At 35.0% G+C, this 27,531-nt stretch overlaps 1 protein-coding gene across 2 annotated transcripts in view; it reads right to left on the bottom strand.

Annotated features, from left to right (window-relative positions):
• Positions 1–27,531, bottom strand: part of CNBD1 (cyclic nucleotide binding domain containing 1) — a 430,168-nt gene that overhangs the window by 96,306 nt on the left and 306,331 nt on the right. For both annotated transcript variants that reach the window (XM_040493922.1, XM_040493921.1), the window contains exons 7-8: positions 20,680–20,817; positions 19,346–19,478 (exon numbers count right to left, since the gene is read on the bottom strand). In XM_040493922.1, the coding sequence (XP_040349856.1) occupies positions 19,346–19,478; positions 20,680–20,817 (271 nt within the window). The remainder of the gene's footprint in view (positions 1–19,345; positions 19,479–20,679; positions 20,818–27,531) is intronic.

The following is a 27,531-nucleotide window of genomic DNA, read 5'->3' as shown; positions in this document are numbered from 1 at the left end:
AGAATAGGCATTGAATCTTCTTTAAATGTTTGGTAGAATTCCCCTGGGAAGCCAGCCATCTGACCGTGGACTTGTGTTTGTTGGGAGATTTTTGATGACTAATTCAATTTCTTTACTGGATATCAGTCTCTTCAAGTTCCCTATTTCTTCCTGTTTCAGTTTTGGTAGTTTATATGCTTCTATGACTTTTATACATTTCTTTCAGATTGTCCAATTTGTTGACATATAATTTTTCAAAATATTTTCTTATAACTATTTGTATTTTTTGCGGTGTTGGTTGTAATTTCTCCTCTCTCCTTTGTAATTTTATTTATTTGGGTCCATTCTCTTTTCTTTTTAATAAGTCTAGCTTGCAGCTTACCAATTTTATTAATTTTTTTTCAAAGAACCACTCCTGGTTTCATTTATCTATTCTACTGTGTTTTGTTTGCTTCCATATCATTTATTTCAGCTCTACTTTTTATGATTTCCCTTCTGCTTGCTTTTGGCTTTGTTTGATGTTCTTTTTCTAGTTCCTTCAGATAGAAGGTTAGGTTTTTTATTTGAGACTTTTCTTGCTTCTTGAGGTAGGCCTATACTGTGATATACTTCCCTCTTATGACTGCTTTTGCTGCATCCCAAAGGTTCTGGACCATTGTGTTTTCATTTTCAGTTGTTTCCATGTAATTTTTTATTTCCTCTTTAATTTCATGGTTGACCCATTCATTCTTTAGTAGCATGTTCTTTAATCTCCACGTAGTTGTGGTCTTCCCACATTTTTTTTCTTGTGGTTGAGTTTAAATTTCATGGTTATATGGTCAGAAAAAAATTAGAGAGCTAGATATGATCTCAATATTTTTGTACTTATTGAGGCCTGATTTGTGACCTAGTATGTGATCTATTCTGGATAAAAATTCCATGTGCACTTGAAAAGAATGTGTATTCTCCTGCTTTAGGATGAAATGTTCTGAATATTTTGTTAAGTCCCTCTAGTCCAGTGTGTCATTGAAAGCCATTGTTTCCCTGTTGATATTCTGTTGATATTCTTCTTAAATGATCTATCCATTAATGTAAAAGGAGTGTTGAAGTTCCCTACTATTATTGTATTATTAACAATGAGTTCCTTTATGTTTGTTATTATTTTCTAATATCTGAGTGTTTCTAACTTGGGTTCATAAATATTTACAATTGTTAGATCATCTTATTGGATAGATCCTTTTATTATGATATAGTGCCCTTCTTCATCTCTTATTACAGTTTTTGGCTTAAATGCAGTTTGTCTGATATAAGTATTGCTACACCAGCTTTCTTTTGATGTCCACAGGCATGATAAATGTTTCTCCAACCCTCACTTCCAATCTGCAGGTGTCTCTAGGTCTAAAATGGGTCTCTTTAGGCAACATATAAAGGTTTTTTTTAATTTTTTTTAATCCATTCTGACACCCTGTCTTTTAATTGGAATGTTTAGTTCTTTTACATTCAGAGTAATTATTGATGGGTATGTATTTATTGCCATTTTATTACTTGTTTTGTCATTTCTGGATATTTTCTCTTTTCCTTTCTAGTGTTTATTGCTCTTGTTATCTTTTCTCACTCAAAGAGTCCCCTTTAATATTTCTTGCAGGGATAGTTTAGTGGTCAAGAACTTCTTTAGGTTTTGTTTGGGAAATTCTTTATCTCTCCTTCTATTCTGAATGATAGCCTGCTGGATAGAATATTCTTGACTGAATATTTTTCCCATTTGGCGCATTGAATATATCATGCCACTCCTTTCTGGCTTGCCAAATTTCTGTGGAGAGATGTGCTGTTAGCCTTATGGGGCTTCTCTTCTAAGTTAGGGACTTCTTTTGTCTTACAGCTTTTTAAAAAATTTTTAATGTTTATTTATTATTTGGAGAGAGACAGACAGACTGTGAGTGAAGGAGGGGAAGAGAGAGAGGCAGACACAGGAATCAAAGCAGGCTCCAGGCTCTGAGATGTCAGCACAGAGTCTGACATGGGTCTTGAATTCGTGGATCATGAGTACATGACCTGAGCTGAAGTCGGAGGCTTAACCAACTGAGCCACCCAGGTACCCTTATCGTCTTGCTGCTTTTAAGATTTTTTCTTTATCACTATATTTTGTAAATTCAACTATAATATGTCTTATATTGGCCTGTTTTTGTTCATTTTTATGGAGCTCTCTTTGCTTCCTGGATTTGGATGTCTATTTCCTTCCCCAGATTAGGGAAGTTTACGGATATAATTTCCTGAGATAAACTCTCTGCTTCTTTTGTCTCTCTTTTTCTGGAACTCCTATGATACAAATATTATGTTTGATAGAAAAACTGAATTCCCTAAGTCTACTCTTGTGATCCATAATTTTCTTTCCCTCTTTTGTTCAGCTTTATTATTTTCCATTTTTCTATATTCTATATCACTTATTCTTTCATCTGCTTCTTCCATTCTTGTGATCATTACATCCAGTCTGCTTCAAATCTTGGTTATTACATTTTTCATTTCTCTGCATTTCTCTGCAGTAAGGGTCTTCCTGATGTCTTCCATGCTTTTTTCAAGCCCAGCTAGTATCCTTATCATTGTTGCTTTAATTCTGGATCAGGCATATGATTTACACCTGTTTTGATTAGATCTCCAGCTATGACCTTTTCTTGTTATTTAATTTGTAATGAATTCCTCCATCTTGGCATTTTGCCTAGGTCTCTGTTTTCTTCTGATTGGTAGAAAAGCCTTTTGTTTCCTGCTCCTGACCCTAATGGCTTTATGAAGAAGAGGTCATGTAGTGTCCAGGGCCCAGTGCTTCAGGAAGTGTCTCTACTCTGTGCTGCATACACTCTGCTGCCTTGTTTTGGTTGCTCTTTGCCTCAGGTCAGTCATCTGCAGAGGTTCTCCTTGCCTTAAAGGGGCAGTGTGTGGACCTTGGCCAGAGTAAGGCATGTTTTAACTAAATGTGCTCTGGTCTTCTTGTTAAAAGACATCTGATGCTATTTCTACTAAAATGAAGCTTTACAGAATTCTATGGTCAGTAGACATGGTGTGTGCAAAAGTTTGTGCTGGTTTTTTTCTGGGGAAGGGGCCCACTGCACTGGTCCTTAGGCACACCTGCCAGAGAAAAGCAGTACCCTGAAGCACAGAGGGGCAGACCTTGGTGTAAGAAGGTTATTCAGCCAGTGTTAGCATGTTGCTATTTACTGAGGTTGGTTTAGGCTGAGGGGCAGGGGAAGGAAATGGCACCAGCTAGTTAGTTTCCTAATTAGGGAGAGAGGAATCCATGCTTGTTTTTCTCAAGGAAACACTTTCAGAAGAGAGAATAATTTCCCCTCATGCATCCCAGGCATTTTTTAGATTTCTGTTTTCACACTGTATGTCTCTGGGTTGCTTGCCAACGTGGAGCAGCACAGTGCACCTTAAGCTCTATCCTGGCCAAGCCTGCTGACTTTTAAAACCCCAAATTTCAGGGACCTTGTATGGTGGGGACCTGCTCTGTTCCTCTGGGAAAGGGTCTCACTGCACTGGGACTGATGCAGGTTTAACCCAGAAAGGCAGTCATGCCAGAGCACAAGGAAGGGGATGTGGAGCAAAGCAGACTAAACAGTCAGTGACCAGGTTAGCTGCCCTCAGCAGATGTTTTTGTGCCTATGCTGTGTAGTGGGAGAGGGAAATGGTGCCCACCAGTTATTTTTCCCTGGAGAGTCAATGCCACATCTCACAGATGTGCTCCAATAAGTATGAACAATCTCTCCCCATGTACCTTAGGTGGGATCCTCAGATCACTCAGTCTGCCCCAGGGTTGCTTGCGGGCCTTCTCTCCAGGTGTAGGGCAGTGCCCTCAGGTCTCTATCCCAGCCAAGCCCAATGACCTCTAAAACTCCAGCTTTTGAGCTCCACTGATTGCAAAAACTTATGAAAATCACCCCCTCTCAGTTTCCCAGACAATAGCTTTGTGGAAGTGTTCTCCTTGTGTGTATCCCTGTACACTCCACTCTCTCTTGGCTTTCTCTCTGTGACAGGGTTGCCGCTCCTCTGCAGCACCTGCAATCCATTTCTCCCCCAAATTACATTTCCATACTTCCCACCTTCCTCAATGTGACTCCTTCTCTCCCTCTAGTTGTACAGTTTGTTCTATCAGTCCTCAGGTCAATTTCTTGGTATTCAGAATGATTTGATGGTTATCTTAAGGCCATGTCTGAGGCACAAGGTAAGCCTAGGGTCCTCCTACTACACAGCCATCTTAACTCCCTCCTCCAATTAATATTTCAACAGAGAGTCATTCCTGCTTCTTTTTTTCATCTTATTAGACATACTCAAGATCTCATTATACACCAAAGGAACTCTTTGGTCTAATGCATGCTCTTTGCCTGGACAGATCTCTAGGGGAAATTTCATTTTGTTTTCATACATTAATGAACTGGGCCTTAGAATTTAGAAGCAAGTAAAATAACCTCTTTTCTATTTTTGCTCTCTCTCTCCTCCCCCCTTAAAATCTATAATACATCAAATATTAATTACCTAACTACTTGAATTATTCTGGGTCTGTCTTTGTCATCTTATCTCTCCAAATGTGAAAGAACCTTCCAAAAATCATATTATCTTCAAAGCTGATGAAAATTGTCAAACCCAAGATGATAAGGGCTTCTATCAATGCATCTGCCAGTGGGAGAATGATTGCGTGCATCACAGCATCCAATAAAAATAGCTTCTTTATTCAGTAGATTCCTTTGGATTTGTATAAAGCAAATTATAATAATTATTTATTTATATAATTATAAAAATAAAGATATTATGGAATATCTTCAAAATACAGAAAAGTAGAAAAAAGCAATCAATACTATCAAGAAACAAAAATTATTAACAATTCATAAATAATAGTTACAGTACAGCACAATAGTTAGCATTTAAAGTCCTACTCTGAAATTTTTGGATACTACTTTGATTAAGGTGAATGGTATTTATAATTAACATCTCTATGAATTTGAATGTCCATATACTTGGTATGCATAGAAAAAAAAATTATGTCCTATATTTGGTTTGTAAAATGTGAGGAAATGGAATTGTGTCATTTTAATTTTTTTTTGGTGGAGGAAAATGCAACTTTACTTCTAAATGTCAGGAGATAGAATGCCAAAATTCATTACCTTAATAAGGGACATTATAATTTTTTTTAATGTTTATTTATTCTTGAGACAGAGACAGAGCATGAACAGCGGAGGGGCAGGGAGAGAGGGAGACACAGAATCTGAAACAGGCTCCAGGCTATGAGCTGTCAGCACAGAGCCCGACATGGGGCTCAAACCTCTGAACTGTGAGATGATGACCTGAGCCGAAGTCGGATGCCTAACCAACTAAGCCACCCAAGTGCCCCAGGGACATTATAATTTTTATAATGAAAAAATAAAAGAGACAATGGTCATATGTGGGAAGTAGAAAGTTCTATAAAGAGCTTCAGCATTGCCTGGGTTGCTCATGAAAAGTTCTGTTTACTCATAAGAAAGTTGAATAGATGAGTGTTCTATTATTAAAATATATTTAATTATATTCTGTTTCCAAGGGATTTGAATTAATTAAATAAATGATTAATTTATCTTAATTTAATTTGTATCTATCAGCAGGATAATTATTTAAATCAGTAGCAATTTTTTACTTTACATAATTGTTTAAAATATTGTTCACCTTTATCATACTGTTATCACAATTAGAGAGGTAAATTTAAAGTGAAAAATGAAAATACCTACTTCCTACAAAGCATATTTGGATGTATTCTATGGATATTAGTATATCTTTGTCAAATTGCAAGATCAATTGAGAACAAAATCAATGGTTTTATAGTGCATAGTTATATTAGTTTCCTGCAGATACTGTAATAAATTGTCACACACTAGGTGGCTTAAACCTGTGAAGTTTAGGGACACCTGGGTGGCTTAGTCAGCTAAGCGTCTGACTCTTGATTTGCTCAGGTCATGATCTCACAGTCATAGGTTTCTGTCCAGCATCAGGCTCTGTGCTGAGTGTGGAGACTGCTTGGGAGTCTCTCTCTCTCTCTCTCTCTCTCTCTCTCTCTTTCTGCCCCTCTTGCCCTCTCTCTCTCTCAAAATAAATAACAATTAAAAAAATTTTTAAAAAGCCTGTGAAGTTTATTTATTGGTAGTTCTGGAGGCCAGGTTTCTGAAATCAATGTGTCAGCAGCATCCTTCCCCCTCCAAAGAATCACTAAGGGTGGGCTAGAGGGAAATCTTTTCCCTCTGTTAGCCTCTTGTGGTTTCTGGCCTTAGTGTTCCAGCCTGCTAGGTCATCACTCCAATCTATTCATATCACCTTCTCTTCTGCTTGTGTTTCAATTAAATTCCCCTTGTGTTCTTCTTTTAAAGATACATAGATGGCAGACACGACCCACCTGGATAATCCAGGATAAGGTCTTCTTCTCAACAGCCTTAAGGTTACACATCTTTTGCCATGTAAAGTAATATTCACACGTTCTAGGATTGGGAAGTGAATATATCTTTGGGGAGTCATTTCTTCTGCCTATTACAATAATAAAAGGTGTAATTTAACTACAATATTTAAATTTGTATTTATCAAACTGTTCAAATTCTTGAAATTTTTCATATGTGAGTATCATGTTTACCAAATAAGAACTTCCTCAAACTTATCTTTTCAAACAAGAAATATGTTTAGGTCTTAATAGCAATGCATTTTATTTTCTATTGGCAAAATTTTCAGAATTTTGCATCCAGACTCTAATACTTAAGAGTTAGTGGGGATTTTTTAAGTTTATTTATTTATTTTGTGGGAGAGAGACGGTGGGGAGGGACAGAGAAAGAGGGAGAGAGAATCCTAAGCAGTCTCTGTGCTGTCAGAGCAGAGCATGGCAACGACAGTGTATCTTACCAACTGTGAGATCATGACCTGAGGTGAAATCAAGAGTTGGAGGCTTTGACTAAGCCACCCGGGCACCCTAAAACTTAGTTTTAAAGATCTCATGTACATGCATCCAGATCCACATGTTTTATACATGGGGAAATAATTATTTAGTAAAACAAAATTTCACAATGAAAATTAACAGAAACATTATATTTAATGATATTTCTATCCACAATATTTCTGAAGTAATTTTTGAAAGCTCTTATGATAACATTAGAGGCTGTTTTCACAGAATGTTAAAATTACTGAATTTTGTCTAGCAGTTACACATTTCTGTCATGAATTATTACTCTAGCAAAAGATGTACTACCAAATCATGAGGAAACAGTTTTTGTTTTTTGTTGTCTTTTTTAAAAAAATCAGCTGTTTCATGGGAGAAAGTTAAAATTTCTTGAGTCACAAAGGAAACTGTAATATAGAAAGATCCAAGTAGAAATATTGGAACATACTTGAATTATCTTCACAAATATGTTTAGAAAATAAAGTAATAAAAACACACATAATTTGAATTTGTACCTAAAGACAATCAATAGCACCATAAATCCTTTAATATAAATAAAAATTAATATGAAGCTGAAAAATCAAGCTGTGATCAGGCCCTTCAGCACTCTTGGGAACATTTGCAGATGGAAACAACCAGAGGGCCTGGGTTTTAATGACCAAAACAAAAGGGAAGAAAAAAATGTGTTCTCTTACTAGTTAGGGAATAAGGACAAACATGCTACATAATAAAAACATAAATTACAAATATCTGTCAATGAAAACATGAGTTACAAATATCTGTCCATAGCCAAACAAGTCACTGAGAAAGTTATGTGTAGCTTGGGCTCTGAGTAGGACAAAAGCAAGCCTCTCACAAACATTTATAAATAGTGGCTTGCACTCACAAAAGACTTAGGAATGGGGATGGGGTGGTCTGTATTTAAATATCTCTGGGAAATACTAGGAATGTTTTATTCTAACTTGGAGGTGGTGGGTGAGAGCACAGGCCCATTTAAATTTATGTTTGAGAATCCTACCCAGTGTTTTTAATATGACATACCCAGATACACATACATCATACACAGACATACCCAGATACACATACATCAGTGCAGCAACAAACTACTCTGTTTGAAATTAAAAACAAAAGAAAGCATCTCATACAAGCACAGATTGCCAAGGGTACTAAAGAATAGAGAAAATGTATTTTAAAAGGTCTATTCCATACGATACCCTGAATAATCAAAATGCTTCCACATTAATTTCTTTCTATTATTAGTATCACTGATGCCTTTTATCTCTTTGCCTCTGCACTAGCAAAATAGACTTTTGTTTTCCACTGCTTCTCTCCTTTCAACAATCATTCATATTGCTTAGCCTGATTCATTCTTCTAAAACTTTTACCTCCTTAGGTAGCTTTTACTATTCAAAAACATTTAATGACACCAAGTTAGCTATAAAATAAAATACAAGACATGAATATGGAGTTTAAAATACATCAGACTATCTATAGTTGTTACTAGGATCACAATGATTACAAAGAAGCACTTTAACTCAGTTGGGCTGTTTGATCCACTCTCCTAAATCATCTGCAAGGCATATATTGGCTCATGTTAATTTTCCTTTCTTTCCTTTCTTTACCACTCCTACCCACTGTCCAATCATAACCAAAAAATCCTTTCTTCCATTTAACTTCTACTATATCTGTTGGAAAATAGTCACTTAATAATTATCATGGTAAATAATATATATGTCCAGAGATACTGATAATTATTCTAGGCAAGATATTTGTGATCCATCTCATTACCTTAAAATTAAAGTCTTTTATTTTTTCTAATTATTAAATATCATAAAATCAAATCTAAAGTCAAACTATCCTACATTGTAATAAATGCATTGTAGCTACTCAATATTTAATTTTATGTAATTTTAGAATGCATTTCTTTTTAACTCGACAAAAAGCAATTAATACAGTGATTTCTACATAGTAGATATTCAATAAAAATATGAATTGATTAAAGCAAAATGAAGAATTTCTAAAAAAGCATTTATTTACAAAAGAGATAAACTTTGATGGAATGGATGGAACTAAAGGACTATTTTTGGTTCCTAAGTACAGAACACAGAGTCCTTCTAACTAGATTTAAATAAAAAGAGGTTTATTAGAAGGTATTAAGAAGGTGCAGGAGGACCATGAAACCAGGTTTCAATACTACCAAAAAAAAAAAAAAAATCAGCCAGTGGAAAGGCCCACCCACAATATAGAGCTCTTCTAAAGGAAACCTCTCTCCTAGGCATCACTTGTAATGCTAGAGGCAAAATCAGAACCACCACCCTCATCACCATGCCTATAAAAAGACCTGCTCCATGACTTCTTGCAAATATTACACAACTGTATTCATTGGACATAAGACAGGCCATAGTCAAAATTAAATATTTTTTAAAAGATTCTAGGAGATGTAGTCTTTAGCTTTTCTAGACTCTACAGTAGAGAAAGGCAGGTTAAAAGTGCTTGAAAGTGGCACTAATCAATATAATCTGCAGTGCCTATCATACTAAGAAAATGTTTCTTATAGCAATATTTATTTAAAAAAAGTGTATACAATGACAAATACAGAAAGAATTTACTAGTATTTACTAAAACCTATTAAAAGTATTTTATTAAAAGTATTTACTAAAACCTATTTATAGCAGTTCTATTTACCAAGTACATCGTGCCAAGCTATCAAGAAAAATGTCAAGAGAATGAGAAGACAAGCCAAAGATTGGGAGAAAATATTTGCAAAAGACATTTATAATAATGCACTGTTATCCAAAATATAGAAAGAACTCTGAACAATAAAAAAAAATCTGATTAATAAAACAGGCCAAAGACCTTAACAGATACCTCATAAAATAAGATGCCTAGATTAGAAATAAGCACATGAACATATGCTTCACTCAAATGTTATCAAGGAAATGCACATAAAACAACAATGAAATACCACTACAAATCTACTTGAAAGGCTGAATTCCAGAACACTGACAATATCAAATGCTGATGCTGATGTGGAGTCACAAAATCTCATTGCTGATGGAAATGCAAAAGAATGCACCCATTTTAGAAGACAGTTTGGCAATTTCTTACAAAACTAAACATATTCTTCTTAATATATTACCCAGGAATTGTGCTTCTTGACATATATCTAAAGGAGTTGAAAAGTTATGTCCATACAAAAACCTGCATACCGATGTTTATAACAGCTTCATTTAAATGGCAAAACTTGGAAGCAACAAAGACGTCTTTCACTAGGTGGAGGGATAAATACACTGTGGTATATCCAGGCAATATAATATTATTGAGTATTAAAAAGAAATGAGCTATCAAACAATGAAAAGAAATGGAGAAACATTAAATATATATTATTGAGTGAAAGAGACCATTCTAAAAAGGTTACATACTGTACAATTCCAATTTTCTGAGACATTGGAAATGGCAAAACCATTTAAAAAACCACACAGCAAAAAGATGCAGTTGCCAGTGGTTAGGGAGCATGGAGGAATGGATGTGTGTAGTGCAGATAATTTGGGGGGCAATGAAACTACTCTACATGATACTATGATGGTGGATAAATGTCATTACACATTCACCCAACCCAGAGAATGTCCAACACCAGGAGTGAAATGTAAAGTAAACTATGGGCTTTGGTTTATGATGTTTCAATGATAATGATGGTTTACTGTAGGTTCATTAATTGTAACAAATGTAACAGTTTCATGAAGTATGTTAAGGGTGGAGAATTCCAGGAGGAGGAGTCAACATGGTGGAGAAGTAAGGGGACCCAAAATTCTCTTGTTAAACATTACCTCAAACACAGCACTATTGAGGCCAGGAGGCTTGGAATTCCATGAATCCAGGCTATAGAGTGACAAAAACATCTCCAGGGCCCCATGACAACAACTTGATGGGCCATAGGGACATGATTGTGAATTGGGAGAGATAAAACTGGTGGCATAGGCGTGGAGGTGAGGGATCTCCTGTGGACAGACAAAAGGAAGAGAAAGAGAGGCTGTGGAAGTATAGGATTGTATTTGGACAAGAGAAAAACCATGGACTGGGAAAGGGAAAAAATGGAGAAAGAACCAATTTCTAACTTAATCCAGGGTTGTGGGGTTTTCTCCAGACTGGGTCCTGCCTTCTGTACATAAACCTGGGGTTGGTGGGGCGGGGGTAGCCAGCCCTGTGCTCGGTAGCAAGCTCAGAGGTGCAGTATGAGAGAGTAGTCCCCTCCCTTGAGTGCTGTGGGAAAGTATATAGCTGCTCCAAGGACAAAATGCCCTGCAGGCACCTGCCAGCCAGCGGCCCTTTGTCTGCTCGCAGGGTGGAGTGGCACTATCCCAGAACCAGGGTGCACAGAGCAGGATCTTCTAAGACACTGGGGTTTGGGTACGAGCCCAGCACCAGGGAGGCAAGGGAGACTGTGGAAAAGGACAAACCAGCTGCTCATGCCCTTGCAGCATTGTGAGAATGGCCTGAACAGAGTGGTGTGAGATACCCAGTCTAGGGAGGAGAGACTGGGGTGTCACCATTTTTCTCTCCATCAACAACAAGGTCACTTTTTAATATAGTAGTGCTTGCAGGTGCAGGGCTATAGCTACATGATAAGCTATAAAAATGAACGAATGAATGAATGAATAGATAGATAAATAAATAAATGACAGAAAACTAGCCAAAATGTTGAAACGGAAGAATTCTCCTCAAAAGAAATTCCAGGAAGAAATGACAGCTAGAGAATTGCTCAAAATAGATATAAACAATATATCTGATTAAGAATTTAGAATAAGAGTCAAAAGATTAATAGCTTGGCTTGAAAAAAGCAGGGAACAGACAGTGGGTCCACACTGGAGGCAGGACCTGCCTATACCAAACCACGCTGATAACTGTGCATCTACAGGAGCAAGACTGACACTGACCAGACCAGACAGCCCCTCTTCCAGACAAGCACAGCCACCGGTTCCAAGGCACCATCAGATATCGGTCCAATGGTTTTGTATTTTCTGATTTGATTCTTGGTCAAGAATACATTTGTTTTTATTTCTTTTCTCCCTGTTATTTGTTCCCTTCTCTATTCTGTTTTTTGTTTGTTTGTTTAGGCAGACATTTTTAATCTATTATTTTTATATCTCTTCTTTATCTCCTTCTTATTTTCCTCTCTGTCACTCTGGTTTAAGCCATATAGTTTCTCTGATTCTCTGCCTGGTCATTTTTTTTTCTTTTCTTTTTCCCCACCCCTGTTATTTCTCTCTTTGGCTTCTTCCACCTTCCCTCACTTTTTAAACTTTTTCCAGGACTACCTCAATGAACAAATCAAGGCACTACTGGTAGAAGGTCCAAACCACCACTACAAGTAGGAAAATAAAGCAACCAGAGTCACAACAACAGAGATCACACAACACACTCCAAAAACACTTCCTGAAGGGCCAGGCCATGGACATGTATGACCTCTTTTCAATATAGTAGTGCTCACATGTGCAGAACATGTGACAAGCAAGCTATTAAAACACATAAAGGACAGAAAACTAGCCAAAATGATGAAATGGAAGAATTCTCCTCAAAAGAAATTCCAGGAAGACATGACAGCTAGAGAATTGCTCATAACAGATATAAACAATATATCTGATCAAAAATTTAGAATAAGAGCCATAAGATTAATAGCTTGGCTTGAAAAGAGCATAGAAGACAGCAGAGAATGTATTGCTGCAGATATCAGGGAACTAAGAAATAGTCATGATAAATTAAGAAATGCTGTAAATGAGGTGCAAAATAAACTAGATGCAGTGACAGAAAGGATGGGGGAAGCAGAGAGGAGAATAAGTGAAATAGAAGATAAAATTAGAAAACGATGAAGCTGAGAAAAAGAGATATAAGAAAATACTAGATCACAAGGGGAGAATCAGAGACCTAAGTGATTCAATGAAACATAATAATATCTGTATCACAGGAATTACAGAAGAATAAAATAGAGAGAAAAGGGCAGAGGTTTACTTGAACAAATTATAGCTGAGAACTGCCCTAATGTTGGAAAGGAGGCAGACATCCAAATCCAAGAGGCATAGAGAACTTCCCTCATATTTAACAAGAATAGGTCTTCTTCACAGCATATCATAGTGAAACTGGAAAAATATAAAAATAGAGAATTCTGAAAGCAGCTAGGAACAAACAGGTCTTAACCTACAAGGGTAGGCACATAAGGGTAGTAGGAGACCCATCCATGAAAGTCAGCAGACCAGAAGGGAGAAGCAAGAAATATTCAATGTGCTTAATAGGAAAAATATGCAGCCAAGAATCCTTTATCCAGTAAGGCTGTCATTTAGAATAGAAGGAGAAATTAAGGCTTTTCCAGACAAACAAAAACTGAGGGAGTTCATAACCATTAAACCAGCCATGCAAGAGATCTTAAGGGGGACTCTGTAAGTGGAATACTGCAAAGACTACAAAGAACCAGAGACAGCACCACAAGCATAAAATCTACAGATAACACAATGACACTAAATCCATATCTTTCAATAATAACTCTGAGTGTAAATGGACTAAATGCCCCAATCAAAAGACATAGGGTATCAGAATGGATAAAAAAAATAATAAGATCTATCTATATGCTGTCGACAAAAGACTCATTTTAGACGTAAGGACATCTTCAGATTGAAAGTGAGAGGATGGAGAACTATCTATCATGCTACTGCAAGTCAAAAGAAAGCTGGAATAGCCATACATATATCAGACAAACTAGATTTTAAACTAAAGTCTGTAACAAGAGATGAAGAAGGACATCACATCATAATTAAGGAGTCTATCCATCAAGAAGAGCAACCAATTGTAAATGTTTATGCCCCCAATTGGGAGATACCAATTCTGTAATCCAAAGTAATATTGAAGAAGAAAACCAAAGTGGGAGGCATCACAATCCCAGACTTTAGCCTCTACTACTAAGCTATAATCAAGACGGTAGGGTATTGGCACAGAAACAGATACATAGACCAACAGAATAGAATAGAGACCCCAGAATGAGACCCACAAATGTATGGCCAACTAATCTTTGACAAGGCAGGGAAGGGTATCCAATAGAAAAAAGACAGTCTCTTTAGAAGTGGTGTTGGGAGAACTGGACAGCATCATGCAGAAGAATGAAACTGGATCACTTTCTTACACCATACACAAAAATAAACTCAAAATTGATAAAAGACCTAAATTTGAGACAGGAAACCATCAAAACCATAGAGGAGAAAACAGGCAACAACTTTTTTGACCTCAGTTGCAGCAACTTCTTACTTGACATGTCTCTGAAAGCAAGGGAAATAAAAGCAAAAATAACCTACTGAGACTTCACCAAGATAAAAAGCTTCTGCACTGCAAAGGAAACAATAAACAAAACTAAAAGGCAACCTACAGAATGGGAGAAGTTATTTGTAAATGACATATCAGATAAAGGGTTGGTATACAAATCTATAAAGAACTTATCAAACTCAACACATGAAAAACAAATAATCCAGTGAAAAAATGGGCAGAAGACATGAATAGACACTTTTCCAAAAAGACCTCCAGATTGCCAACAGACACATGATGAGTTCAACATCACTCATCATCAGAGAAATACAAATCAAAATCACATTGAGATATGACCTCACACCGGTCAGAGTGGCTAAAATTAACAACAGGAAACAACATTGTTGGGGACAATGTGGAGAAACAGGAACTCTCTTGCACTGTTGATGTGAATGCAAAGTGGTACAGCTGCTCTGGAAAACAGTGTGGAGGTTCCTCAAAAAAATGAAAAATAGAAATGCCCTACGACCCAGCAGTAGCACTGCTAGGAATTTACCCAAGGGATACAGGAGTGCTGATGCATAGGGGTACATATACTCCAATGTTTATAGTAGCGCCTTCAATAATAGCCAAATTATGGAAAAAGCCTAAATGTCCATCAGCTGATGAATGAATAAAGAAGACGTGGTTTATATATACAATGGCATACTACTTGGCAATGAGAAAAAATGAAATCTTGCCATTTGCAACAATGTGGATAGAACTGCAGGGTATTATGCTAAGTGAAATAAGTCAGGCAGAGAAAGATAGATACCATATGTTTTTACTCATATGTGGATCCTGAGAAACTTAACAGAAGACCACAGGGGAGGGGAAGGGGGAAAAAAGTTACAGAGAGGGAAGGAGTCAAACCATAAGAGACTCTTAAATACAGAGAACAAACTGAGGGTTGATGGTGGGGGTGTTGCAGGGAAGAGGGGAAAATGGGGGATGGGCATTAAGGAGGGCACTTGTTGGGATGAGCAGTGGGTGTTTTATGAAAGCGATGAAACATGGGAATCTACTTCTGAAGCCAAGAGCACACTGTATACACTGTATGTTAGCTAACTTGACAGTAAATTATATTAAAAATAAAATCATGGTAGCCATTCTCAAAAGGCAAAAAAAAAAAGTGGGAAATACTATGTAAGACTGGGGATAGGGGGTATATGTGAAATATCTGTACCTTCGGCTCACTTTTGCTGAGATCCTATAAGTGCTCTAAAGTGTAAAGTCTATTAAGAAAACATTAAGTGAATTAATATATTACATTAGAAAATATCTACCTAATGCAAAAAACAGCCATAAAAAAGGAATGGAAGGAAAAAAACCATCAGGATCAATAGCACTTCTAAGCACCAACTTTTTTCTGGGATGCTCAAAAGTGTGCACTGGGGCTGAGAATATAAAACCCCACAGAATGATCTGTAAGATACTGAAGCCAAAAACTTATTGGAACTCAGAGCCCGGAACTTTACATTTTTATTAGGTAGAATTTCAAAGTATATATCCTGTGCCTGAAACTCTCCTCTTTTGGTTTGTGAAGACTAGATATCTTTTTTACTATTAGTATAATGGCATATTTTATCTTTCAGAACTGAGTTGACTACCACTTTTTTTTAAGTATCTCTAGTTATTGTTTGCTATGTCAAATTTTGCCTGGAAAAGACAGAGCATACTGATATAGGTAGGATAACAATAAAATATACATAAATAGTTGATTGATGCCAACTTAATTTAATATTTTTTCTTCTACACAATAACCACAGCAACTGGCTGATTAGTGAAATAAGCTGGTTGTTATTTTTTCAGCCAGTCATACTTCGAAAAAAATAACACCTGTGAAGACTTTAATTGGTGTGATAGGAACTGGATATGCCCAAATTACAAGCAACATTGTACACATCTATTACAGTCAGGATCCATTGGCATGTGAAGCTTAAGTAAGAAGACTTAGGAAGTTAACAAAGGAAATTGAGCCAGAAATATGCTTCACTTATTTCATAGATTGCTAAAGATTAATCCTAAATTCTATCACTCTTTTGAATAATTAAATCTCTCTGAAACTTCATCCAATATACATTCCTAAAAGATCAAAATACACATAATTATGCTTTGGAAATCATACTGGTGCTAATTTTAAACCTAGATAATAAAAGTATAATTTGAGCAACAGTCTCTACATTTTCTGATAAAAATTCAAAATCTTGAGGAAAGTCCAGAAGTATTACATCTAATGCTTCTCTTTGATATATCAAGTTTGTCACTACCATAAAAGAAAATTTGATTAGGTTGACAGAACTTATTCTTCACCTAGGTATGTTTATTTATAAGAACCAAAGTATTTCAGGGCTGAAACGGGCTTTGAAGATCATTTATTGTAATTGTCATTCTTCTCTAAGGAGGACAAATGATTTTTAAAACTGTATAAATGTAAGCACCACATATTTGTATTTGGGAATCAGTGGCAAAATAATGCTACTTTGACTTATTCAATATAATCACAGACTGTCCAATGCAATAGATAGATTCCACCATTATTCTTATTTTTTTTCTCTTTTTTGTTTCCTTTATTTTTTTAAATATTTATTTTTGAGAGAGACAGAGACAGAGCATGAGCAGGGGAGGGACAGAGAGAGAGGGAGACACAGAATCCAAAGCAGGCTCCAGGCTCTGAGCTATGAGCACAGAGCCCAACGCAGGGCTCAAACTCATGAGCCATGAGGTCGTGACCCGAGCCAAAGTCAGATGCTTAACCAACTGAGACACCCAGGCACCCCTCCACCACTATTTTTAAAGACCTTTACTAAAAAGAAGTTGAAACCAGCATTAGTCTAAAAAATTTCATCAAGTCAGTACCTCCTTAACATTCTGATGCTAAATTTAAATATCTTAGGTTGATATTTTAGACTGAGACACATATTAGTCATCATTAGTAATCAAATGCATTAAAAGCTCATAATTATTCCCCATATACACCTAAAAATATTAATGTCCTCACATATAGACAAGACTGAAGTATTATTTTTTATACAAAATAGTCTTGGGATTGAGGCATGGACCAAAATGTGATATTTCTGACACCAAAGGAGGAACTCATGATAAATCAAAACATTCATATTAAAGAATATATATTTCTATTCAATAAAATATGCTGAATTTATAAATGTTCAATACTTTTTTTTCCCAAGTCAGTTTACTACTTGCTTTTTTATATATACTGTTGGCCAAAAATGGCATTAATAACTCATTAGAAAAAATGTTTCATGAACAAAAATACATCAAAAATTCAATTTTTACAAGCATGATAAAATATGTGTTTGGCTAAATATGGGTTAAACGTTGTATTTCAAAACTGTGATAAATAAAAAGATTTTAAAAAAAGCACAGGAAAGAAATTTGGAACAAATTTAGTAAAGAGTTATAATCTCACCAAATTATTTTGTTTAATGTTTATTTTTGAAAGGGAGAAAGGGAGAGAGTGCATGAGCAGGAGAGGGGCAGAGAGAAAGAGAGAGAGAATCCCAAGCAGGCTCCATGGTGTCAGTGCACAGCCTGACACAGGGCTTGAACCCATGAACTGTGAGATCATGACCTGGGCTGAAACCGGGGGTCGGCCACTTCACTGACTAAGCCACCCAGGTGCCCCTCACCAAATTTAACAAGTTTATTAGAGAATCTTAGGTTTTCAAGCATAACCTTGCCTGTAGTCATATTTACTTTTTTCTTATAAAACAACCGTCCATGTTGGTGCTATGCTGTACCTCACTTTTCTATTATACGTTGACTCACTCAAAGGACATCTTTGCCAGGTTTTCCTTAACTTCACCATATTTTTATCATTAACAGTCACAGTATGGAATTAGCAACTCAGACTCATTCTTTTTAGAATTTAATTTTAAGTTTATCTGAAATATTCACCTCCTCCTAGTGCTATATCCCTCACTACACTTAAAGGCTCTGAAACTTGAAATGGAAGTATTTCTCTCAAACACTACCTCTTCCATTATAATCTTAGGTACTAAATACTCCACTGTTTCACTAAGAGAAAAGCCAGGCAAGGCTACAAACCTCTCTCTATTATCTTTTATTGGGAAATAGGGATTCCTTACTGGAGGAGATCTAAGGCTGCTCTGACCCACCTACCGCAGTTCCTCTTGTATCATTGTCTTAGTCAGTTTGGGCTGCTATAACAAAATCCTATAGACTGGGCGGCTTAAACAACATTTATTTCTCACTGTTTTGGATACTGTGAAGTCCTAGATACAGATGCCAGTAGATTCAGTGTCTGGTAAGATCTCTCTTTCTTATTTGCAGATACCTGCCTTCTTGTTTGTATCCCCATATGGGTAAGAGAGAGAGAGATCATCTCTCTCATGTCTCTTCTTATAAAGGCACTAATCCCATTCATGAGGGCTCCACTCTACTGACTTAATCACTTGTCAAAGGCTCCACCTCCAAACAGCATCATATTGGGGATTAGGCCTTAAACATATTAATTTTGGGGGGCATAAACATTGAGTCCATAGCAGGTGACATTTCTTACTAATGGGCTCTCATAGATAGAAACAATTGTACAAAATGACTTAATGCTGCCTACGCTTTTTTTGTATGTGTAACCAGGAAATCCACACATCCCTGTCATGCTGAATATTGGACATGATGGCAGCTTCACTGCTGCTACCCCTTAGCTCAGCCTCACCTATTCTCTGTATTTTCCACTGATAATGTATAGCACAGGTACAGATAAGGAAACTTGCTGCTTAAGTAGGCATTCAATCAGGAGAACAGGAAAAATGGCAATAACTTCTTACTGCATTTCTCCTTCTTTGGTCTTTGATTGACTGTAAGGACAATAGAACAAGAAGGGCAGGGCCATGGGAAAATATAGAGAGATGTGGAAATAAGGCCAGTCCTAAGATCTTCAAGCCAATACAGAATGATTTTTTAATAAAAAAACAGGCAGGATTCTAAATTAAAAGGTCACATTAAGTAAATTAATTTGCTTAAGTACATTAAGTAAAATAATATGAAGAAATGTTATATCAAACATTAAAACAATGAAAAATTACAAATGCCAGTACTATGTTATATAAAGAAGATGATTCAAAATTGCATTAAACTCACCATAACCTGGAGGAAATTTTTTCCATTTAATGAGTGCAACTAGCTCACATATGGATAAAGTCGGCCACTCCTCATAATATGGACATTTATGAATTAATTTCATCTTTTCTTTATTTTCAAGCTTTATGTTTTCCTGAAAAAGTCATTAAAAAAGAAGGAAAATGTATAGCAGATAGATAAATGGCATAACAGAAAAATAAAGGTTATATAGCACAAAATACATTTGAATTTTATAGGAGCATCATTCCAAGACCACATAACCATATTGAAATTTTAGTCTTCTGGTGTGCTACTAAAATTATATTTTCCCACCTTTCATAATATTTTTAGGCTTCCATAAATATTTTTGCATTTCTTAAAAATCTTGTCATAATCCAGACTAAACTCAAAAGTGGTACATGATAATATCAAATAATTGATACTTACATTTTGAAAATAAAACATACCAAATATTGTTAGAAGTGAGTGACTCTGAATTCAGGGATTTGGAAGGAAGTTGAATTCTGAGATAGTCCTCTGTACCACTGACACTGAGACCACTATATCAAAAGAAATCCTGACTATTTTTAGAGACCTAAGTCAAGAAGATGGATGACTCACCATCTCCCTCCAACCAAAGAACCCAACTGTAGCCGATGCCAGTGCCTTATTGCACCAGCACCAGACTTAGACCCTTTCAAGAAAAGCTGGCAGAGCAGAACAATGGGGGCCTTTTGATGCAGTCACTTATACAAACTTTCTCTGCCATCAGGTGAGGAGAAATCAAAAAAGCGAAAATTTTGTATTTGACTTAAGGAGAGTAAGTTGGTAAACTTGAAGTAAATAAATTATCTTAATGTTGCAGAATTAGGGGATCAGAATTAAGTTGTGATCACCTATTCATGCAACTCTGGGTTTGAATGTCTATTAAAGCGATAAAATAGCATGCCAATTATTCCCAACTGTTTTTTTTTTCAGGTGGACTGTACAGATTTAGAGATCTGTCTGTATGATTGTCTGGTATCCCTAACACATGACATGCTGTTGACAACCAAAACATGCTTGTTGAATGAATATATGAATAAATGGATGCATAAATGAATGGATTTAAAATTCATGAAAAACCAAAAGTGCTCAAAATACACATAAAATATATTCATAGAGACCTTTCTTTCTACTTCAACTACCCATCATCAGAAACTTAAGTAATGTTCACCAAATAAACCACATTTTTATTGTCTCCAAGTCAAGTTATATTAAAAAATAAAAGAAATGTGGACATCTTATGTCTAGAGGCAAAACTTAGCTTGAATTTATACATCTATTGTGTTAATATAGATTAGATATGATCATACCGATTTTAACCTCACATAATCCTTTGCTGGGATTTTAAGAATTTCACAATCTTCTTCTGTGATCACTGAGTACTCCTTTGTGTCTGATTCAGTCTGAGCTGTAACTTCCAGTGTTCCAAAGGTACTCCATTGTCGAAGCTATAAAAATATGGAGGCAACTTAAACTTCATTATCATTCATCAACATAAAAATACCACTGATTGTGACAGGAGCAGTCTAGAAGAGTCTGCAAAAGCACTGATTGCAGGTCAAACTCCGAGTCTATGAAAAAAGAGGGATCTAAACAGTCTTGCATGGGTGTCATACTTCTGCCCAATGTTACCTTCCCAGGGCAAGAAAAAATTCCCATTTTCTCACTAGCATGAAGAAAATAACTGTAAGAATAGATCTTCTGTTTTACCCACTGATTCATTTTAAGTACATAGAATAATGCTTGGAACATAGTAGCCATTCAATAAATATTTGTTGAAAGAGTGAGGAAATAGAACTTATATACTTGGTCTTCTGCTTATTTTATTATCCTCATATGTTGGTAGTAATAATGAAAATGAATATAGTGTTATGCAATATATAAATCACTGGCATACATATACACATGTAGGATGTCCTAATTTATTATGTAAAAGATAAATATTTAGCATGCCAAAATGTTACTCTAGAGTACTTAATTGTAAATAAGATATATATTATAGATAGATAGATAGATAGATAGATAGATAGATAGATAGTTATCATAGATAATGTATATCTATGAAATTGAGAAGCTTCTTAGGGAAAACATCAGGTCTATATGGTTAAGATGATATGAGAAGACATCTGCTCCTACATTTCAACATTTCAGATCCATAGAAAGGCTGAACAGTTATCTTTTTAGTTGAATGGATAGCTGAGATTTAATCTGCAAGTCCAGAAATAAAGAGGGATTTTAAACAGTCACTGCTGAAGCAAAGTGGTTCACAGTGATATCAGACTAGAATAAATGCCAAAGGGGGTGAATTCCAGGGTTTGTCATACATGTGGGAATAGGAGATGAGACTTAGAACCATGGAAGGTGAGGAACTGGAATTGGGCCTTCCTGCATAAAGTCTAGGAACTTGGAGGATCACCTATATGTGAAATGGAGGCAACAAAAACTTTAACCACTAATCCAGCTGTGGAACTGGGAACAGCTGTCATAAAATCAAGATTCTAGGTCTATAAATTGTGTGAGTGCAGAGTATACATTTACAAATAGTACAGGACTCAAAGCTAAAAGATTACTGTAAATTCTGTTACACAACTAGAAAAACAGCTAAGATCCAGGAAAGTATAAATTTAAAACCTTAGGTATGAATTGAGGAAAAAAGGAACTCACATAGGAAGCAATCCCTGCTAATAACAAAATCACAGTAAAAAATTATAAGCCTCGCAAGTGAAAAAAAAAAAAACACCCTACAATGGTAAGTCAACAAAGAACTTTAAAAAATGAACAACATAAAGAAACTATATACAATTAATATATTAGATCATGAAACCAGAGAATGACATTATGGAAGCAAAAAGGCATTTTGCAAAAGAACAAAATTAAGCTTTTTAAAGTAATAAATAGTTATTAAAAAAACTCAATGGACACATTGGTTAAAACTAAAGAAACAATTCATGAAATGGATAAAATATGAGAAAAATCATTCAGAATAATCATTCAGAAGGAATCTGAAATGAGATTTTAAAAGATATGGAAGATAGATGGAGACCATTCATCATACAGCTACTACGATTTCCAGAAGAAACCAAAAATAATGGGAGAGGAGTAATTATTACATTAAGTGATAATGGCACTAAATTTTCCAGAATAGTGAAGAGGTGAGTCTTAGAAATGAAGTAATACACAACATCTCGATGTATATTTGTATCTTGCATTCCTGCTCAGGTTTTGGTGTAGTCCATTAGTCTTTCTCCTCCACGTCCCCCCTTCATTATCTTGTTAGACATCAGAAAATTCAAGTAGATAGTTTTTACATACATTTTTCCAGATTTTCTAATTGTTTTTAGGATAAGACTTAGTTTGAATTACCTAATAAGCCCTTATGAAAGCAAAAGTCCTCCACAACTTTGAATAATATTCTTAAGGCTTTCTTTCTTGATGCATTAACCAATATCATCAAACTCCTTAATATTATTAGGAAAATATTATATTTCTAATACCCTTTACACACTGTATGTATGCAAACATTGTTTACACTGAATTATTGTATAGCTGAATTATTTTTAAAAATTACTAATATTTACACTTCCATTCCATTATATAACTATGGTCACCTTCAAAGTACTCAAAAAAAAAACTTTCAAACTAGAATTTTATTAACTTAAAATAGGAATATAGAGTGAGGAAAAATAAGCATCAAGTTAATTTTTGACATCACGTGAAACAAATTTAAAAAGATGAATTTCACTTAGAACAATAGTGAATCCAAAGAGGAATACAAAACAGTTGATAAAAATGTAAATAGTTGATAATAAATGTAAATAAAATTTATTGATATATAATAATTATAAAATAATTATAAAGTAACTAACATGAGATACCTTTAAAATAAAATAGATTTAAAATACTTTTAGAACAGTAATTCCAAAGAGAAGAGCAGGAAGATTTAAAAAAAAATACTGAGAATATACTTTGGAACTAGGAAAGACAAAAAAAATATATAGCTTTTCTTAGTTAAAATTGCAAATTTAGTAACATAGAAATAAGAACATTATGGATGGAAAAAGAAAACACAATGACACAAAAATAAAGTGATGAAATCTACTATGTCCCTAATAATATCTAATAAACACCTATAATTTGACTCTGGGCACCTGGGTGGTTCAGTTGGTTAAGCCTCCAACTCCTGACTTTGGCTCATGGTTGTGAGATCAAGCTCTGCGTTAGGCTCCACACTTCATGGGATTCCCTCTCTTTCTTTATCACCTACCCCCACTCACGTGCACTCTCACTCTCTCAAAATAAATACACATTTACAAAAAATAGATTAAAAATAATTATAGAAAATGAGAAATTATTAAAAACAAATATTTTCCAGAAGAGAATAACTAAATAAACCACACACAAAAGAAACATTCTCAATCTTACTAGTAAACAGAGAAATGTTTATTCATCTATGAGACTGAAAATAATAAAGTACTTTAACCTATGAGACTGGGGCAATACTTTTCTTATATAACTCAAGAAACTGTAAAACCTTTTAAAATGGGAAATAATCTGGCAATGTTTACTAAAATTAACAAAGGATATATGAAATGTTTTATCCAGGAACATATCTCTTAGGATCTACCTTGTAGAAATGTATTCTTAAGGATGTACTTATAAAACAATGCAGCACATTTTAATAACCTCCAACTGGAGTATTTTTAAATAGCCACCAGTTAATGTGTGTGTATGTGTGTATTCAACTAAATCTAAATTTTTACATACTGTTTAAAATTAGTGACATCTATGTACCTTACCCTTTATGAATACTTATAGTGGAAAAAAGACAAATAGCAGTGAAAATATGTTGAAAATTTTAATAAACTGAACAGTTACAAAAATGGTAATCTATATAAATTTATATAATTGTTTATATGTTTATGTTAGCTCAGAGAAAGTTGTACAAGTGCAAATACCAGGCTATTCAGGGGAAAGGTGGAAGTAAAATGACAAAAAAGACATTACCTATTCCTTAAAACTCTATTTTCTTTCAATTACAGAGAGAGTTTGTATTAAATTTTAAGTTTTGGACATTTTAAAAGACGTTTAAAATAGATTCAAAACAACATGCTGTGTTATTTTCCACACCTGCGTTCTCTCTCTTGGTATCTTTATATTGATATATGAAACATCTTTTTTTTTTAAATTTTTTCTAATATTTGTTTTATTTTTAAGAGACAGAGAGACAGAGTGTGAATGGGGAAGGGGCAGAGAGAGAGAAGGAGACACAGAATCCAAAGCAGGCTCCAGGCTCTGAGCTATTAGCACAGAACCCAATGCTGGGCTTGAACCCACCATCAGTGAGATCATGATCTAAGCCAAAGTCAAATGCCCGACTAAGCCACCCAGGTTCCCCAATATATGAAATATCTTAAATGATATATATTAGATGTGTATAGTTATCTCTGAATGATGAAAGTGCAGACAACTATCATTTTCTACTTAATACCTCTGTATTTTCTGAAAATTTTAATGAATATAGTAATTTTGAAATCTGGCAACATTACAAAGCTATTTAAATGATATACAGCTCAATGTTTCTCAATTTTGGGGGAAACACTCATTAAGGTTAGGTAAATAATCCTATTTTGCTGTAGATAGATGTTGGAAGTGCACAAAGGGAGCTATTTCTCTCACTTCTAAATTCTCCTATTATTTTACTGAAAAGTAAATTGATAATTACATTTATTGGGAAATGATGTATTCTCATGATTAAAAATTTTTACACTTCTTTACTAATACATGACCCAAACATTTGGTGCTGAATAATATGAGTTGGTATATCCATTAAGATTTCTTTTATATAAAAACATTGTTGAGGTTTGTTGCAAACTGCATTTTACACAAATGAACTTTTTTGAAAAACAGTAGACTTCTATAGGTATAATTTTGTTCTCCTTGTTTTATTTTTCCAATGTGTCTAGCTTTCAGGCATTTACACATTAAATAAGATCAATAACTAAAATTAGAATTGCTATTTTTAAACCAAGGAAACATCATGTTCTTAACCCTGTGGAACATATTTTTTTCTCCCTATTGGGCTGAAGAGGCAGATAGAAAATACAAAGCCTCTCTAGGTAGGGGTTCATAAATTTAGTCCAAGGATGGACTTTTAGAAGATTCTTGAACTCCTAATATCTCATGCCACAGTTTGTGATTATTTGTAAATTTCCATTTATTTCCTTGAATGACTTTCTATAGCTTTCATGAGATTCTACAGGATGTCTATGTCTCAGAAAAAATTACATTTCCCCTATGACTTAAATGGCTTATGTAGAAAGTACATTCTCATAACCCAATAATGTTGTAAAATAAGAAAGTGATATGAAAATGTCACATTTCATAATCTCTTACATGCTTATGGAGGATTTTGGTCATATTAGGGGTATATTGTGATATCTAAAAGGTAGAAGCAGGAACTAACCTGAATGTGAGGACAGTCTAATTGGGACCTAACTCAACCCACTAGTTGAGAGACTGGCCTGTCTGCCTCAACAGAAATTCCCTGAGTACATTGATACCAAACCTATATGCTGAGCCAACGAGGAAGACATTTCCAATTACAGGAAAATAATTGATAGTTGAAGAATATATGAAAAGCTATGCATTCCCTAAGTAAAAGCTATAAATCAAGTCAATTTGTAGATATAGTCAATAAATTCCTCTTAAAAGTTGTCTAAATAAAGCTTACTATTATGACCCTCATGCATTTTGGCAAGAAGAGCCCAGATATCATAATGGATCAGAAAAGTAGAAGAAATTGTTTTTATTTCCTCCAAAACAGAGTGGTTTCTTCTCAGGGAATTTCCACCTCCTCAGTAATTCACATGAAACACTTATTTGAAAGACCTAACACACTGACTGCTTACTTGAATTCTACCCAGCTTAAACCCAGTTTAACTCCTATCTCTTTTCTAAAGCTACCTGGATCACCCAAGTTTCCCCCCTGATTTATAATAAATTATGTGCTCTTTGTTTTGCTCTATAACATGCAATAGTCTTATAAGTAAGGACATTCTAAAAATATTAATAATGTTATATCACTATCTTAAAACTTCGAAGATAAATGAATGTGTTTCCTTCTAATATAGGAAGATTTTCAGCAGCAAAGGAGCCTGGGTTAAATATAATCATCATCTGATGCCACTTTAAGACTAGTACAATTCTACCCAAATATTCTTAACTTCTAAAAGTTCTGTTGTAGGGGTGCCTTTGGTGGTTCAGTTGGTTAAGCTTCTGACTCCGAATTTCGGCTCAGATAATGATCTCACCGGTGTGGGTTTGAGCCCTGCATCAGACTGTGCACTAACAGTCCTATTAAAATCACTTACTATAGTGTTGGATTTGTTTGCTTCTTTCTCCTTTCCTTCTTTCTGTCTTTCCTTCTTTCTTTCTTTCTCTTTCTTTCTTTCTTTCTTTCTTTCTTTCTTTCTTTCTTTCTCTCTTTTTCTTTTTCTTTCTTTTCTTTCTTTCTTTCTTTCTTTCTTTCTTTTCCTTTTTCTCTCTCTCTCTCCCTCTCTCTCTCTCTCTTTCTTTCTTCCCTTTCTTTCCTATTCTACCAATGTTTACTTTATATGTTTTGAAGTAATAAGTTTCAGTGCATGTTATTTCACAATAATTATCTCTCTTTAGTTTTAATAATGTTCTTGCAATGAAGTTTACTTTCTTACTATTAGAAGAGCAATACCAGCTTTCTTTGGGTTAGTGTGATCTGGTTTATCATCTTCCATTATTTTACTTAGCAACTTCTGGTATATTTGTAATAAGGTGTGTCGGCATATAGGAGGTATTTTATCTACTCTGACAATCTTTGTTTATTAGTTAAAATACTTAGTCTGTTTATATATAATGTAATTATAGACATATTTAGGTTTAAATTTTCCTTCTTATTATCTGCTATTTGTCTATTTTTGTGTGTCATTTATTCCTTTTTATTTAGTGCTGAACATTGAGGATGAAAAACTGTTATTGCTGTAGACGTATCTTTCTCTGAGATGCTTCACTTTTCAACTTACAGTTAAGTAGTGAGTGTAGAAGCAAATTAACATGATCCAATCAGGAACTGAGGTGTCTGAGGCTGGATTTAGTTCTGGGTTTCTATTGATAGACTAACATGTTTATCA

The sequence above is a fragment of the Herpailurus yagouaroundi genome, unplaced genomic scaffold, assembly GCF_014898765.1.
Source record: "Herpailurus yagouaroundi ecotype Mexico unplaced genomic scaffold, PumYag 186, whole genome shotgun sequence".
Classification (NCBI taxonomy): Eukaryota; Metazoa; Chordata; class Mammalia; order Carnivora; family Felidae; genus Herpailurus; species Herpailurus yagouaroundi.
Note: the sequence above shows the minus strand (reverse complement) of the source record. Positions and strands in the feature narration are given on the sequence as shown.